Source organism: Diabrotica undecimpunctata, chromosome 3 (genome assembly GCF_040954645.1).
Source record: "Diabrotica undecimpunctata isolate CICGRU chromosome 3, icDiaUnde3, whole genome shotgun sequence".
NCBI lineage: Eukaryota > Metazoa > Arthropoda > Insecta > Coleoptera > Chrysomelidae > Diabrotica > Diabrotica undecimpunctata.
In genome coordinates, this window is record NC_092805.1 from 153414465 (window position 1) to 153433513 (window position 19049).

The 19049-nt window shown below is 31.4% G+C and overlaps 2 protein-coding genes across 2 annotated transcripts in view; one reads left to right on the forward strand and one right to left on the reverse strand.

Moving 5' to 3' along the window:
• Positions 1-19049, forward strand: part of LOC140437606 (ras-like protein family member 10B) — a 276384-nt gene that overhangs the window by 82463 nt on the left and 174872 nt on the right. The window lies entirely within an intron of this gene.
• LOC140436244 (uncharacterized) lies at positions 9069-10065 on the reverse strand. The gene is made up of 3 exons (XM_072524945.1): positions 9799-10065; positions 9162-9568; positions 9069-9104 (listed from the first exon to the last, which is right to left on the reverse strand). Exons 1-2 carry the CDS (start codon positions 9891-9893, stop codon positions 9169-9171), a joined length of 495 nt encoding a protein of 164 aa, XP_072381046.1. The 5' UTR covers positions 9894-10065; the 3' UTR covers positions 9069-9104; positions 9162-9168.

A 19049-nucleotide genomic window follows, 5' to 3' on the forward strand; every position in this document is an offset into this window, starting at 1 on the left:
ATGTATTAATTTGTAAATCGTCTACGAGTACGCTACCAATATGTTAAACGCTGTCATTAATAAATTACCTTTCGAAATGCACATCCCTGGAGGTTATAGGTTTTGTGGACCCGGCACCAAATTACAGAAACGACTAGCACGAGGAGATAGGGGAATAAATGGATTAGACGAGGCGTGTCGTGAACATGATATTGCATATTCTCAAAATAAAGATCTATCCGAACGACATAAGGCTGATAAGATTCTAGGTGAAAAAGCTCTTGAACAGTTTCGATCGAAAAATACAGCATTTTCCGAAAAATTGGCAGCACTTGGTGTAGCTGGTGCAATGAAAGCAAAAGTGAAATTAGGTATGGGTCTAGGTTCTACTAAATATAAAGCTGTAACAAAAAGTTGTAATAAAGAATTGAACAAAGCTAAAAATAATTTAGAAAAACTAACTGAAAATATAGACCATTGTACTTTATTACTCCAAGGATTAACTATTTCCAAATCAAGTAAACGCAAACAAAATATCCAGCACAGAAATAAACAAAAAATACAACAAAAGCTTTTAAATCATAAAAGAGCAAAAGAAATTAGAGATGATATGGATGTAGACATTTCAAATGAGTTCGCTGTTGACTCTATAAACAGAGGAGACACAAGAAAAACGGAAAAACGGAAAATAAGTGATGAAAATATTATGGGTGCTAAAAAGCCAAAAAATGATGTAAACGAAATATTGAACAATACTCAAAAAAGAAAACATGACGACAATAACGATACTATGGATGACCAAGCAATTAAAAAAATAAGATATAATGTATAAATATAAAAAATAATTTTATGTGATTTGTAATATAAATAAAATTGGTCACGAAGTATTTTTACTACATTTAAAAAAAAAATACATTGACGCAAATCTACAACACGCTATGCAACGTGATTAAATTTTTATTTCTTCATCGAAAACACATTATACATACAATAAACATATTTAACGATAACGCTGACGTCAATGCATTTTTAGGTCAAATAGGTCACCAAAATACATTATATGCAGATAAGCACATTTTATTTAGATAATGATAAATTAATTTTGGAATAATAAACGTTTTAATGATAAACATGTTTTGTACTATTTTCTGCATTGCAATAAAGATCAAATAGGTCAGTCAATTACGTTAATATATATTTTTTTATTCTTACTATTTAAATTCGGTTAATTATCAGTTAGTCAGTGATACTAATTCAGTCTGAGTTGGTAATAAGCGGTGTGTTAACAGTTCAACAGCGAAAAAGTAAAACAGTGAAATGGGAGTTAAGAGTTGTGTGGTTGAATTTCATGGTAAGCAAAGAGACAATGCCAGGACAAGACTCTTCACGAGAGAATTTAGTAGGTATCGGCAAAGAGATGAGGGTGTTCAAGAACAACAACTAGGGAGGCTTAACCATTTCGAACCCCATAGGGATGCTGATTACCCACTAAGAAGGAGACCGCTCCCATTTCCAATCGAAGGAATCAACTACGTTCGAAGACAGTAATTTTAAAATTTTTTTATGTAATTAATAATAATTAATATATGCTCTATTTTCTATTGTCGTTTTTTTTTTTTTAATAAAGACTTGTTGTTGTGTGTATTATGGGTAGTTGGTTGGAAACAGTCAAGATGGTTGGTAATAAGAAAAAGACAAGAAACAGCACTAAAAGAAAGGTCACATCCTCCTCCTCATCTTCTAAAAGAAAAATTTCAAAGCAAAAGTCATTTAGTTTATTGAGAGTAATTCGAGACATTAGAAAGAAACTATTGGAAAGCAAACCAAGAACGTTAAGGGAAGCTATTCAACAAGCATTACGAATTGTGAAATCCTACAAAAACATTAAAAAACCACGTGGTCGAGTAATCCAAGTTCCAAAAACTGGGGGTATATTACCTCTAATACCGATATTTGCTGGGTTGAGCGCATTGGGCACTATTGCTGGGGGTACATCAGCTATCGTTAAAACTATTAACGAAGCAAAAGCAGCTAAAGAAGATTTACTCGAAAAACAACGTCATAATCGTAAAATGGAAGCACTGGCAATTGGAAAAGGTTTATACTTGAAACCATATAAAAGTGGAATGGGTATTTTTTTATGAATAAGAAAATGGATCAAATAAAAATTCCAAAACATGCTTTGACAAATGTAGAGTTACAAAAATATGCAAAATTAATGAAAATCCCACATTTTAGAGGTGTAATGATGAGAAATGGGTTTCCGAAAAAAATTTGGCAACATGAGAGTGGAATTATTAATTTAGACAATAAAGACGGTCCTGGAACTCATTGGACAGCTTACAAGAAGAATAAATCCAAAGTCGTATATTTTGATAGTTTTGGTAATCTGAGACCACCGTTGGAAGCTATATCATACTTTAATTCAAATGGTTATTCTCAAATTGTTTATAATCATAAAATTTATCAAACTTATAACACTGTAAATTGTGGACAATTGTGTTTAGATTTTTTAAATAAATACCCTTTTTAAAAGAATATTCTTTTATTTACTCTATGATTATCGTTTGAACATGTCGTACACTTTTGTGTTATCTGGAAGAGAATCGGTGTTATCAACAAAAATTTACCCACCAATTATTTTAAACGAAAATGAACAGTATGTACTAGGTTTAATAGATTTCATGTCATACAATACAATTCCAAATGTAGACCAAACAAACAACAAGTTTTATATAGATGGTTACGATATAACGATTCCACATGGTTCTTATGAAGTCGAAGATCTTTCAAATTATTTAACTGAAAAAATAACTGAATTAGAATTAAAAGTAGATCAAACACCAGATAAAGATGATACAGAAATTAATAAAGGAAAGAGTCAAGAAAAAAATAATACAATTGGTAAAGGTGTGCCTAGAAAAAATCATAATATAGATCAACCTACAAGTTTGATATTGAGAATTAATAACAATACACTCAAATGTGAAATAAAAAGCAACAAAGTAATTTATTTTGAAAAACCAAATACCATTGCTCCCTTATTGGGATTTACACCAAAACGGCTCTCACCTTTAAAAACTCATGTAGCTGAGAATCCTGTGCATATCACAAAGGTTAATTCTATTTGTGTGGAATGTAATCTAATCACTAATTCATACGTCAATGAAAACCAAGGTCATATCATCCACATGTTTTATCCAAATGTCTTACCGGGTTACAAAATTGTGGAAATTCCAAAAAAGGTAATTTATTTACCTGTCACAAATAGATATATTGATGAAATTTTCATTAAAATAGTTGACCAGGACGGTAATCTTGTTAATTTCACACGAGAAGTTATTACGTTAAGACTACATTTAAAAAAAGTATAAATAATGGTTTTAATTTACAACTGTAGCAAATTTAATCCAGGTGTGGACAGTGTATATAATATTAAGAGTGTTGATAAAAACATTAGTGACAAGCAGACTCTCAAACCGTTGACAACAGAAAACAAAGTCTTTTTAACCTCACTAGGATTTAAAATAAAACACAACAACTACGACAGTGACAGGGAAAAAGAAAAGAAATACTTGGTGTAGAATAAAGTTTTTTATTAATACTAGAATACTAGGGATTTTCTTGAGGTGTACTTGTAAGAAGAGTGAATATGAGTTTTAACATTTTAAATATTGGAGATCGTGTATTGGTTGACAATTCAGTTGTGAGTCGAGAAATGCACAGTCATTTACCCTATGCCAATGCAACTTTTAATCATTGTGATGAAATAAGAATACCAATTCAGACTCAAGATATATACACCCTACCTTCTGAGAGTTATCTGTATATTGAAGGACGTTTAACGAATGATGGGAAAGAAAGCAATACTTTGCGCTTTATTAATAATGGTTTGATGCATTTATTTGATGAAATACGATATGAAATTGGAGGCTGTGTAATAGATAGAGTGAGAAATTTAGGTATAACAACGACAATGAAAAACTATGCTTCGTTCACACAAACTGAATCTAATCGATACAACTGTATAGGTTGGAGTATTAATGACACACCAACAGTTGCTGATAAAGCAGGAAATTTTAATGTTTGTATTCCACTCAAACTTGTACTTGGATTTTTTGAAGATTTTACAAAAATTCTTATTAACATACGCCAAGAACTCGTATTGATAAGAAGTTCAACTGATTTAAATGCAGTAATGTCTACAGTAGAAACTGAACTGAAACCAAAAGTGGAAATATTTAAATTAATATGGAAAATGCCTCATATTCAAGTGTCCGATTCAGAAAAGTTACGTTTATATAAATTTATTGAAAATGGGTCCAGTTTGGAGCTTGCATATAGAAGCTGGGAATATCATGAAATTCCTCTACTGCCTCAGACAATGAAATTTAACTGGAATGTAAAAACTACCAGTCTATTGGAGAGACCACGATTTGTTTTGTTTGCATTACAAACTGCCAAAAAGAATGCAATAAAAGAAGAGAACAGCTATTTTGATCACTGTAATCTTACAAACTTAAAGCTATTTCTAAATTCTGAAATGTACCCGTATGACAATTTGAACTTGAACTTTAGTAAAAGACATTATGCCCTTGCATATGAAATGTATGCACAATTTCAACCGTCGTACTATTACAAATCCATAGGAGATCCATGCCTTACTATGTTACAATTCTGTGCTGTTGCTCCGATATTTGTTATTGATTGCAGCAGACAAAATGAATCAATTAAATCAGGAAGTGTCGATATGAGAATAGAAATAGAAACTAATAAGAATATACCAGCTAACACAACTGCTTATTGTATAATTATACATGACCGTATTGTTAAATATAATCCTCTAACCAATGTAGTTCAAATGTTTTAACTGTAGTTCATCTAATGAAGCAAATCTGTACTTTGGGTTTTTAAGTATAAATAAAAAGTTAAAAAAAAAGTTTACTCTTATTTAACACCCTGTACACAATAAATATTTTCATAACCTTGTTGACATAAGTGTCTAATTGGGGGCTAGACTAGTACCAAATCTGAAAGCTGTTCAAGACCTGTTCAAAGCTGGTCAAGACCTGTTCGAGACCTGTTCAAGACCTGTTCAAAGCTGGTCAAGACCTGTTCGAGACCTGTTCAAGACCTGTTCAAGACCTGTTTAAAGCTGTTCAAGACCTGTTCAAGACCTGTTCAAAGCTGGTCAAGACCTGTTCGAGACCTGTTCAAGACCTGTTCAAGACCTGTTCGAGACCTGTTCAAGACCTGTTCGAGACCTGTTCAAAGCTGTTCAAGACCTGTTCAAGACCTGTTCGAGACCTGTTCAAGACCTGTTCAAGACCTGTTCGAGACCTGTTCAAGACCTGTTCGAGACCTGTTCAAGACCTGTTCAAGACCTGTTCAAAGCTGATCAGGACCTGTTCAAAGCTGTTCGAGACCTGTTCAAGACCTGTTCAAAGCTGGTCAAGACCTGTTCGAGACCTGTTCAAGACCTGTTCAAAGCTGGTCAAGACCTGTTCGAGACCTGTTCAAGACCTGTTCAAGACCTGTTTAAAGCTGATCAGGACCTGTTCAAGACCTGTTCAAAGCTGGTCAAGACCTGTTCGAGACCTGTTCGAGACCTGTTCAAGACCTGTTCGAGACCTGTTCAAGACCTGTTCGAGACCTGTTCAAAGCTGTTCAAGACCTGTTCAAGACCTGTTCGAGACCTGTTCAAGACCTGTTCAAGACCTGTTCGAGACCTGTTCAGGACCTGATCCAGAGCTGTTCAGAAGTTAAGCGAATACCTACATTTTACAATGAATAAAGATTTGAAAAGACAACTTATAACTAAACGGAGAAACATCCAAAGTAAATTAAGACAATTAAAACAAGGACAAATAATCCAAGAAGATTTATTTAATCCAATTACAAAACACTTGAAAAATATCGAGAACAAGTTAAATAGTTCACAAAATTCCAGTCCAGAAAATGAAACACAAAACGATGAACCTTTAAGGTACATTAAAAACGATGATGACGATAATGAAACTACTGACTTTGAAACAAGTGAAATTAAACAATCGATATTGGACAACATTGAAGTGGATGATATAAAAGAACAGATTAAAAATGATAAACACTCTGAAAATCGATTTGAAGATATTGCTAACCAGGCGCGTGTAGACTACTGGGATCAATATGATCCATTGCCTAGGAAATATATTACAAATATGCACGCTGATGTTCTAAACAAAGAATTTGATCATAAATATGGAATTCGATTTGATGAAACATCTGAAAAGCTACTGATTGGGAATTCTGAAATAGATTTAGATGGTGCTGATATTCTTTTAAAAAAGAAAAGGTACAGGGGAACACCCGGTTTATATGAGCTTTTGTTTAAGAAATATCCAGCTAGTTTTACAGATGAAGATGAGAATAACTATAAAAAGATAGTTGTAGCGACGAATGCTCACAGAAGGCATTACAGATCAAGTAAACAGATAGATGGTAGTAGATTAGAAAAATATAAAAAAATAATTGCACCAATAACAGAAGGTAAAGGATTGGTTATGGAAGTAAACAACAATAAAATCGATTACGTCCACTGGGATGATCCAAATGAACTTGTAGAGCGATTACGTTTATTACTATCTTCACAGCTAGCTGGCCATACAGGACATACAAATGAAATAAATTCAATTATTGAAGAACTAAAAGAGGCAAACATTATAGAATAAATATCATGTCTGTTAAAAGAGATATCGTTAATGAGTTACACAAACCTGCAAGAATTAACTTTAAAAGACGAAGAATTATTATAAAATCTCTTAATGATTTGTTCCAAGCCGACTTGATTGATATGCAAAAATATTCAAATACAAACAGAAATTTCAAATATATTTTGGTTGTAATAAATTGTTTTTCAAAATTTTTATGGGCTTTACCACTAAAAAATAAATCAGGTGTTGAAGTAGCCAAATGTATGGAGTATGTGTTTAAACAGCAAAAACCAAATAATCTTCAAACAGATATGGGAACTGAATTTTTTAATCCACATATGAAAAAATTGATGAAAAAATATAATATTAATCATTACAATGTATACAGTGAGAAAAAGGCTGCGATTGCTGAGCGAGTTATTCGCACGATTAAATCAATGATTTGGAAACAGTTTAGTTTCAACGGTACCTACAAATGGATTGATAATTTACAACAAGTTGTTAATGAATACAACAATAAAGTTCACAGAACAATAGGAATGAAACCAGTGAATGTTAAGAAGAAGCATGAAAAACTATTGTTAAACACCGTATACAATCACATTAAGATTGTCGATTTGGAAAGTCAAAAATTTCATATTGGTGATCATGTACGCATTTCAAAACATCGAGGAGTTTTTGACAAAAAATACAATCCAAATTGGTCTAATGAAATTTTCACTGTTTATAAAATAAAACTGGGAAACCCTATTACATATTATTTAAAAGACTATAAAGGTGAAGAAATTCTTGGGGGATTTTATAAGGACCAGTTACAAAAAGTTAAACATAAAGACAGTTATTTAGTTGAAAAGGTATTAAAGAGAAAAGGGAATAAAATTTTTGTCAAGTGGTTAGGTTTTGATAGTTCTCACAACTCATGGATAGATAAAAGTGACGCAATATAATAAAGAGGGGATAGAAAAATATGTAAAAGACGTTCCACTTGCAAGATTTTGTTTGTTGTTAGAGAATATCGAGAGAGTGAAAACATGTTCATTGTGGATATCCAAGGTTTCTCTTTTCCTGGGGAAGATGTATTTCTTTGTAGGGAAATTGCTATTTTAGATCCTACTACAGAAAACATTATACACAGAATGGTTGTTTTACCAGTAACAGAAGCAATGATAAATAAGTCATATATAAAATGTATCGAACAACAATGTGTTCAAAACCATGGTTTAAATTGGCAATCTTGGCATTTTTGTGATACTCATCTAAAATATGAAGAAATTTCAAAATTTTTACACGACAACGTATTAGACGAAACAATATTGGTAAGAAATCATGAAACAAAAAAATATTTGGAAAAATTCATGGAAAATCGCATTGATTGTGTAGAAGATGAACCTAATATACTTTCCGATGAGACTATGAATCATATTTTTAAATCACATCCATGTTTTCAACATAACAATGAAAATTTACAATGTGCTCTAAACAATGTATTTAATATTCATTATTGGTATAAATATTGTAGAAAGTGTTGACAATAAAAAAATAAAAATTAAAAATAGTCTTTTATTAATAGATACACACAAGACATTTATTTTTAAATTGATACCAGACATGAAGCTTGTAAAACAAAAGACTACGCTTGATGTGGAGAATAATTTATTGGAACCAATTGAGAATAAGTTTAAAAAGCATGGAGTTTTGTTCCCTTCAACTATTCGATGTCTTATAGTTGGCCCTTCAAATTGTGGTAAGACCAATGTGATGATAAGTCTATTGGAACATGCTAATGGATTAAAATTTGAAAATGTGTATATTTACTCAAAATCATTAATGCAACCAAAGTACAAATATTTAGAAACTTTGCTAGAACCAATTAAAGGAATAGGATATTATACTTACAGTGGAAGAACGGATATAATGCACCCATCTGAAGCGAAGCCCAATTCAATTTTTATCTTTGATGATGTTGCTTGTGACAACCAAGATGTTATTCGAGAATACTTTAGCATGTCTCGACATTCTCAGGTAGATCCATTTTATTTGAGTCAGAGTTATGCAAAAATACCTAAACACCTTATAAGAGACAATGCAAATATTTTAATTGTATTCAAACAAGACGATTTAAACCTAAAACACATTTACAATGACCACGTCGGAACAGATATGACTTTTGAAGATTTAAAAAAAATATGTTCGATATGCTGGAAAGAGAATTATGGATTCTTATCAATTTTTAAAGACAGTGAAATAAAGAATGGTCGATATAGAAAAAAAATTGATCAATATTTTTTATTAGAATAAAAGTTGTAAGTAATAAATAAATAAAGAGATATTATTAAAAAGTATTTTATTATAATCTATAAAAATATATACACAGATATACATACAAAAAATATTTTCCTCTCGCTCAATCTTCATTCCAATACCAACACATATCTGAAATAAAATATATACTAGTTACCTTTTTTCTAGTGGAAAGCAGAAAGCACTTACTTGTTTATTATGTCCTTTGACTTAGAAAATGATCTATATTCAGATCATTCTCATCACATTCTTCTTCTATATGTACTATTGTACTTGGAGGAACCGTTCTTTGCTTCTTGCTTGATGTTGAGGCCTCATCCGGTGCCTCTTGTATGTATAGTGGTCTCTTCAACCCAAGTTGCTTTTGGACTTGTTGATGTCGCTCAAACTCTTCCAATTCATCGTCCAACAAGTTAAATCTGTATCGTTTTACGACATTCTCTAAAATTTGGAATTCTTGCTCTGTCTTTACTTTGGTCCTCATATACCGAACCGGAAGATTCCCAAATTTCTTTTTAAGACTTTTGCTATTGGGTGTATAGCTGAGACTCACAAATATTTTACTTCCCTTAAGAGACACCTCTTTGACACCATATCTAAAATTTAACGAAATTAAACAATCATAAAAATGTTATTAAAATACGATCATTAGAATAAAAAATACATAGATAGAATATAGAAAAAAGAAATTAGATAAATTAGTAAAATATCAAGAGGTAAAACAAAATAAAATTATTATAAATATTTAGATAAACAATAAAATCAAATGCAAATATGGTGAAATAAACAAGGAAAAAAGTGTATAAATAATAAACTCAATACTTACACAAACAATTCCTTTATAATAAGGAAAGCCGTTTCAATAGGAAAATGAACCGGATCTTCAGTTAAAATTACCAACTGACAGGGTACTGTTGCCATTCTTGATGTTGTTTGTTCACTGCTTGCTACTTACAATTGGATTAGTCTTAAACGACTGTCTGTATTTATAACAAGAAACTGAGAAAAAAAACAATTTAACATTAAACTGACTTTGTAATTTTAAAACATTGCAAATAACTTATTTACATCAGAGTTAACCCTTTTGACCCATAAAAATGCAGTCACGTTGAACAACATCTTATTTGCGTCAGATTTAATCTTTTGACCCATAAAAATGCAGGAATAACAACTTATCTGCATCAGATTTGATCTTTCTGACCTCTAAAAATACAATCACGTTTAATAACAACTAGTTTGCAGAATTATTGATAAATTTAAACTTTTTGATCCTAAAATATAATCACGTTGAATAACAAGTTACAGAAATACGTCAATTGATTTTTTTTTACTGGATAAGTATAAATTGGAGAGCATCCTAATATTTGGGTTTTATTTGTGCATTCGAAAGTTACCAAGTTAAGTTGAACCAGTTACTAGTGAAAAAAAATGAGTCAGCAAGTAGTCGATGAACTTTCCAACCAGATTGTAGAGAAGATGGAATCGGTAAGTAGATTAATTAAGAGAAAATCTGATTTACGAAACGTAATAAGATATTTGAAAAAACAAATTTTTATTTTGAATAAATGTTTAAAGAATAGGGTTTCTTGTGTTAAAAATTTTCACTGTATAGAAGCAAATTTAACTATTCTTAAAACATATCTTGAAAACTTTAAGAACAGACTAAATGCTAGAAAAACTCTTAAAAGGTGTTTATTGTGGCAGGATGTGGAATCTTGTTTTAATAGTAGAATAAAAACAGGGCTAATAGTCAATTTAAAATATAAAGAACCCAAAATATTTTTGGAAAAAGCTTTTAGGAGTTTTTCAATTCAAATTAGAAAAAGTTTGTTGTCATGTCTTTTAAAAGTTAATTTGATTTTATATGGTGTTTTTATCAAACCACAAAATGGTGAAACCTCTATTAAACATTTTTCAACCAAAAATGTAACAATTGACCAAAATACAGACCTCAAGGATTGGTATAAAATTAATTGTATTAATGTGATTTTAAAAAAATTTGAGGAATTTCAAGAAAGAGATAGTGGTTGGGCACTATCACAGATTCTACATTTAAAAGTTAATATAAATAGGTATAATCCAATACTGAGTGGTATTTCCACCTATGTTAAATTACCTAAATATATAAGCAATACAAAGAGTGTAATTAACATTAAAAATTCTGATCCTTATTGTTTTCTCTGGTCAATTGTTGCAGCGTTACATCCTGCTAAAATCAATGTTACACGAACCTCATCTTATCCTCATTTTAGTAAGATATTAAAGTATCATAATATCAGTTTTCCCATTGACATAAAAGATATCCCTAAATTTGAAAATTTAAATAAACTTTCAATAAATGTTTTTACAACAAAAGGAACAGGAAAGGAAATTTTACCTTTGCTATTAAGTAAGACTAGTTTTTCTCCTCGTATTAATTTACTTTTAATTCATTCTCAAGATAATAGTACAAATAATAATAGTAGTGATGAGGATGATGGTCCTTTGTGTAGAAAAGATCTATTTCATTTTGCTTATATTAAAAATTTTTCAAGATTAGTAAATCAACAAGTTAAAAATGTTAGAAACAAAAAATGGTTTTGTGAAAGATGTTTTAATCATTTTAGTAATGATGCACTCTTACAAAATCATTTAGAGGACTGTATTAATTCAAATTCAGTTAAGATGGTTTTACCAACAGAAAAGAATAATATTATGAAATTTAAAAATTTTAAACATAAAGAACTTGTTCCTTTTGTTATTTATGCTGATCTAGAAAGTATTCTTATAAAATGCATTGACAATAACAATGATCCTAATATAAAAACTTATTTGTCTCAAAAGCATGAAGCTTTTAGTATAGCTTATTATTTTAAATCTTCTTATAATGATTCCTTATCATACTATAAATCATTTACCGGTCACGACTGTCTTGTGTGGTTTGTAAGAGAACTTGAAAAGATAGCAAAGAGAATAACTAGAGAAAATTTATTGCAAAAATTCAACAAGTTAGGTCCATTAACTGATAAAGAAAGACATGATTTTAATTTGAGTTTTGTTTGTCATATTTGCACTAAACCTATAGTCGATCCATTGGATAAAGTTAGAGATCATTGTCATATGACAGGAAAATTTCGAGGAGCTGCTCATAGATCTTGTAATGCTAATTATCAAAATACACATACAATTCCGATTGCATTTCATAATCTCTCTGGCTATGACGCACATTTTTTAATTAAAAGCCTTAATAATAACGTTAAAGGTAATATATCACTACTTCCTCTAAACAAAGAGAGGTATATATCATTTACCAAATACATTCAAAATACAAATATTAATTTTAGGTTTATAGATTCGTTTCGATTTATGTCTGATTCATTAGATAAACTTTCCTGTAATCTAGATGATGATCAAAAACAAATAACGAGAAGGTACTTTGAAGATGATTTTAAATTTAATTTAGTTAAACGAAAAGGTGTTTTCCCATATGAATACCTCGATAATTGGGAAAAGTTGCAAGATACTTGCTTGCCACCTATTGATAGTTTCTTTAGTAAAATTAATAATGAAGGAATAACTCATGAGGATTATCAACACGCATGCACTGTTTGGAACACGTTTGAGATAAAAAACTTGCAAGAGTACGCGGAATTATATTTAAAAACTGACGTATTACTTTTAAGTGATATTTTTGAAAACTTTAGACTGATGTGTTTAAAAACATACGGTTTAGATAGTTTGCATTATTTTACTTTACCAGGGTTAGCATTTGATGCCATGTTAAAAGTAACAAATGTAGAATTAGAGCTTTTAACAGATATCGAAATGGTTTTGTTCTTTGAAAAAGCAAAACGAGGAGGAGTGTCACAATGTAGTAACAGATATGCAGAAGCGAACAATAAGTACATGGGTGATAAATATAATCCTGGTAAAGAGACCTCTTATACAATGTACTTTGATGTGAACAATCTATATGGTTCAGCTATGAGTTATTTCCTTCCTTATGGAGGATTTGAATGGATACCCTTAAATGATATTTACAATTACAATATATTAAATTGTCCCAATGATAGTGAATACGGATACATGCTGGAAGTGGACCTTGAGTATCCAAAAGAACTTTTTAATTCACACAAAGATTTGCCATTGTGTCCAGAACACATAACTCCACCAACTTCTAATTCTACCATTAAAAAACTCTTAACGACATTGTATGACAAAAAGAAGTATGTTATTCATTATATGTATTTAAAACAAGTTATTAGCTTGGGACTGAAGCTTGCTAAGATTCATCGATGCCTAAAATTTAAACAATCACCTTGGTTAAAGAAATATATTGACTTAAACATTGAATTGAGAAAGGAGAGCAAAAATGAATTTGAAAAAAATTTATTCAAACTTTTTATAAACGCTCCGTATGGCAAAAGTATAGAGAATGTACGTAAATATAAGGATATAAAAATTGTAAACAAACTGGGTGGTAACTACGGTGCTAACTATTACATTTCCCAACCGAATTTTCATAGTTGTACCATATTTGATGAAAATATGGTAATAATTGAAATGCAAAAACAGAAAATTAATTTTAACAAACCTATTTACATTGGGATGTGTATTTTAGATATTTCGAAAACAATTTTGTATGACTTCCATTATAATTATATTAAAAAAAAATTTCAAGATAAAGCCAAGTTATTATACACGGACACAGATAGTTTAATATATCAGTTTTTTGTTGATGATATATATGCTCATATTAAAGAGGATATTCATAAGTTTGACACATCAGAGTACACTGAAAATAATGTCTATAACATTACCTTAAGGAATAAAAAAGTATTGGGCTTGATGAAAGATGAAAACAAAGGTCAAATTATGACACATTTTATAGGATTGCGCTCAAAAATGTACACGATAAAAACTTTAAATCAGGATCAGGAAATTAAAAAAGCAAAAGGAATTAAGAAATCAGCTTTAAAGGAACTAACTTATGAAGATTATTATAAAAGTTTATTTAAAAAAACAATTGTAGAGGTTTCCCAAAATTCTATTGTCTCCAAAAAACATGACGTCTATACAATAACTCAAAGAAAAGTTGCACTTAGTCCATATGATGATAAAAGAATGGTTAATTTTTTAAGCACTGACACTTTACCATGGGGTTTCAATGATAAATAATTCTTAAATACGTTTGATAATAAAAAAGTTCCTTATTCTTTATTTATTATTTTGGTAATAAATAAAAGTTTGTTTTTTTAAATTATCTTTCTATTTTTGTACATCAGGTTTTCTTTAACCGATTAATCTACAAATTAAAATGGGTCCTCTATGGTGTGGTAAGTTATTTCACATATAACTTAAAAAAATATATCGGTAATTAAAGCTGTTTTTTTTTCTTTAGAAAAGTAAATTGTCATGGGAAAAAGTTTTTACCGACCAAAAAAGATTTATAAAATTACAATCGAATACAAGAAGAAAAATAATACCATACACCCAACCTACTACTTCTATCATCAAAATGTATGGAACGTTATGGTGTGAAAACTGTAAAAAATTCTTTTGTTTTTGTCAAACTTCTTTAGAGATGCATGGAGCCATATTACCTGACTTGTATTGTTTCGAAACCATGCCTAAATCATAACACACAAAGGTAGTAGTATTTGTAAAACAAATATTTCTTAATTAATTATTTTTATGTTTCAGCCTTTAGACCATGTAATTCCAAAGAACCGCGAATCCCTCCAGAAGATCAGGGATGGAATCGTATCCAATGAAGTGGTCAGGTACAAGGACCGGTACGATTCCCAAATATTACGGGGTCATTCTTCACATCATGATAACTTGGTGAGAGCGAGTTACATGGATTCTGTGACGAGGGACTATTATCGACAGGTTAAGAAAAATATACATTATAACAGTAGAGTGTATATTTTTAATCAGATAAATAACTTGTTTCAAAACAAATAAAATTTATAGTATCAATCCAATATTGTTTTATTTACATCTACCCACATATATCATTAATATATATATATATATATATATATATATATATATATATATATATATATATATATATATATACACACAATAAAGCATTTATGTGATACATAGTTATTTTTCCTTTTCCTTTCAAAAGTAAAGACTAGGCAGGCTAGGCTAGGCAGGCTATACAGATATATCTAAGCATCGTACACAAAAAAAAAATTTTGACGCAACAACACCTAAAATATTTCCAAGTCTCAATACAAAATTTATTTTTTCGATCACCCTGTACAAATTTAACGAAAAGAAGAGGAGATGAAGCGATAAGCGATGAGTTTTGCACTCGACATACAAGGTGGTCCACTCAAAGACACCCCCTCTGGTCATTGTCGACCGATTCTTTTACTTCTTCAGAACAGGTAAGACAAAGAAGAGACAAGTGTAAAAACATACAGGTAACGTAGGTGACAATTCTTCGGCTGAGAAGAAGAGATCTAGAGATAAGCGACTAGTTCTTACGACCCTCTGGTCATTGTCGATCACTTCTTCGGGAGAGAAGAAGAAGAGATCAAGCGATAAGCGACCAGTTCTTACAACCCTCTGGTCATTGTCGATCACTTCTTGTACTTCTTGTACACCCCCAAGGTCAAATCATGGCATCGATACCTTCGCATCGGAGACCCTGATGGACAGGTTACCAAAGTGATTCAGGACCCCGCTTCCTTATCTACTTACGGTGTCGTCGGCATATCTTACATTGTTAATGATGATTCCATTGGCTCTGGCACCTTCGGGGCGATCTACTAGAGAAGGTCTAATTATATGTTCGGCATATACATTTAATAATAGGGGTGATAAAATACACCCTTGACGCACTCCTCGTTCTATGTTGATGTACTTGGTGCTTCCGTTCTCTGTTCGAACACATCCTGTGTGGTTCCTGTATGTATTATTTATAATAGCTATGTCGTGTCCGTCCAACCACCTCAATCAATTTTCCGTGTTTGATACGGTCGAAGGCCTTTCTATAATCGACAAAGCACACATACAGCCGTTTTTGAACCTCAAGATACTCTTCTATATCTTCTAATCCCATAATTGCTTCTCTAGTGTCTGTACCCTTTCTAAACCCATATTGAGAACGACTCAGGTATTCCTCACACTTATTGTGAATTCGTTTATAAATTATTCGCATAAAAATCTTAGCGGCATGGCTCATTAAGGATACCGTTCGATGGTCTTCACATTTCCTTGCTTTTTGTTTTTTAGGAAGCACTATATATGTGGATGTTAGGCAGTCATGCGTATTATGCCATGTTCATATATAATGTTGCAGAGGTATGTTAATTTCCTGACAGCATTATCACTTGGGTGTTTAAAATTTTCAGCTGTTATTAGGTCTTCGCCGGGTGTCTTGTTGTTCTTTGCGTCTTTTATTGCCTACAAAACTTCTTCGGTGAGAATGTTTAATTTTTAATCTGTATCTATTTGTGGAGGCTCTTCTGTTCTCTGATCGTCAAACAAATTTTTAAGATATTGCTCCCATATTTCTTTCTGTTTTCCAGGGTCTAATTCCATTTGGTTTCTCTTGTTTGTTACAATCGATAAGTGTTTGGGTTTCCATATTCCAGCTACCTCTTTAACCTTTCTGTGTAGTTCTCTATCTTTATGCTTCATTTGCAAATCGTCTACTTCGTTACATTTTTCTTTCATCCACTCCTCCTTAGCTACATTTATTTTTTTCTCATTTCCCTGTTGAGTGCTTTGTGTCTTGGTTAGGTTTTTGTTTTTTACCATCCGTCTCCTATCCATAATTTGTAATATTTCGTTTGTCATCCATGGTTTTCTATGTTTAGGGTTTTCTTTCTGTATACTTTGGTCTGCTGCCTCCAGGTCAGTATTTTTAATTTTCCCCCACATGTCTTTAATGTTTTCTTTTATTGTCTTTTCCTTTTTGGGAGCTATTGTCTTAGACTCTAACTGCGTATCTACCTTGTCTTCATACTTCTGTTGTTGTCCTTGGTCAGCACTACTCCATGCTATTCTCTGACTGGGTTTAGCCTTGTCTACTCTTTTAAGTTTTAATCGGATAGTTGCGACTACAGGATTGTGGCCTGAATTTATGTTTCCATAAATAATGTAATTAATAATCATTAGTGCCTCCGTTCCCAGGAGGTGGATCGGAAGACGAGGTTTTATAGAGTAGCCAGCAAGGTCGCCAGATCTAACACCTATAGACTTTTTCGTCGGGTTATATAAAATCAAAAGTTTATGTCAATAGTTTATGTCAAAACTTACAGGACTTGAAGGATAGAATTAGGCATGAAACGAGTCTAATTACTCCAGAAGTCATCCGCAATGTACTTGATGAATGTGTCCGTAGATTCGCATATTGTCAAGAAACCGATGGATAGAATTTCGAACATTTAATTTATAATAATAATTATGCATAATTTGGTTACTTTAAATTACATTATTAATTAAATCATTAGTTGTAATTTAGTTGAATTTAAATTTAAAAAAAAAACTGTTTTTGTACCCTTAAAAAATATTTTAGTTAAAAATGTAATATGGTTAAATAGAGAATTAAATTCTCGTTTAAATGAGGTGTCGCATTATACCGATTTCTATTTAAAAAAAAATAACGATTACGTCACTACACCTACACCGGTGACGTCATCCCTACTCCATGTACGTTATAAGATGGGTATTTTATAACAAAAATCGGTCTGTTTCGGGATTTCCCTCAAAACTGGACGATTCTCCAAATAATGATAATATTCCATAATTTAGCCGTTCACTGTATAAACATTATGTTGCTGACAGTTGGAACGGATGTATTGGAGTTCTTGAAGTTTATAGTTGTCATTGAGTTATTGTAAACAAGTACTGTAATATTGTTGGTGTTCCGAGTAAAGTTATTTTTAAAGAAATGTACATATTACCCCAGTACATCATCTGTAGTGTCCGATGTTAAACATACATCTTTGTTTGTTGTGTCCAGCGTTCCCAATATTTTTTAGCGTAAATCTAGTCTGTTGTACCCTATTAGTTTCAGTCTGTCACCGAGTTAGAGTCTATCCCTATCTCTATCGCACTCCGAATATTTCAACGAAAAAGGCAGCTATAAAAATATCCTAAAAACCGCATCCAGCTTTTATCGTAACAAAATTGTAAGCTTTTAGGTCGGCATTAGGCGTGCCTGAATTACAGGTGACTGTTATTTCGCACCCTATAAAAAGACAATATGCGAAATGGGAGTCGAGTTCTGCGAAAATGCCCATTTTTTTGGATAAAGCGGCTTAGACTCAAACCATAGAGGCAGGTTAAAAGAAAATGTGGCTTCGGTGTACTAAATGAGTATGGAAATATTTTCGTTTAATAATTGCGAATTTGAAATTTTTGGTGTGAACAAACTTGGCAAGAAATATATTCATTACATTAAGGTAGCATATTTCTAAAGTTATTTTCTCATGAAATTTTAATAATATGCACTATATTTAATAGTATAATTTCAGTTGAAAGCTAATTTATTTTGACGTTTCAATTTACACTTTGGAAATTTTGTATTTTGAATAAAATTCTGAAGAGGAAGTAGAGATGTCAAAATAAACTTGCTTAAAATATAAAACCTAAAACTAATATTATTAATATTATAAGATGTAACAAAAAGTTGGGATAACAATATGTGTAACAATAAAACTCACAACTTTCTTTTGGAGCCAATTGTTAAGGCTTCGTCTAGCTCAGTCTCTCAGGCCAGAGAACTTCCTATCTTAATGCAAATCTGAAAAATAAGTTTGGCTGTTATTATGGCTTGTTTTTATATGTACTGTTGGCTCTGTGCAGTTGGATCGCTTGTTGAACTTAGTTGGTGGCTCTAGATGTAGCTGAATCTAGCTACTTGCATGTATGTATCTTCAGGTAGCCATTGAGTTATGTATAGCAGCTGCAGTTGTTCTCACATAATCGACCATGTGCTTTGAAAAGACCTTGAACGACCACGAGGCTTAGGAAGTTCCACCCATGTGGTTAGAATATATCCAACCAAAAGGTGGACAAGAAAAAATTAATAAGGATAAAAAAATTAAAATGAGAAACCTTGTGTTAGCC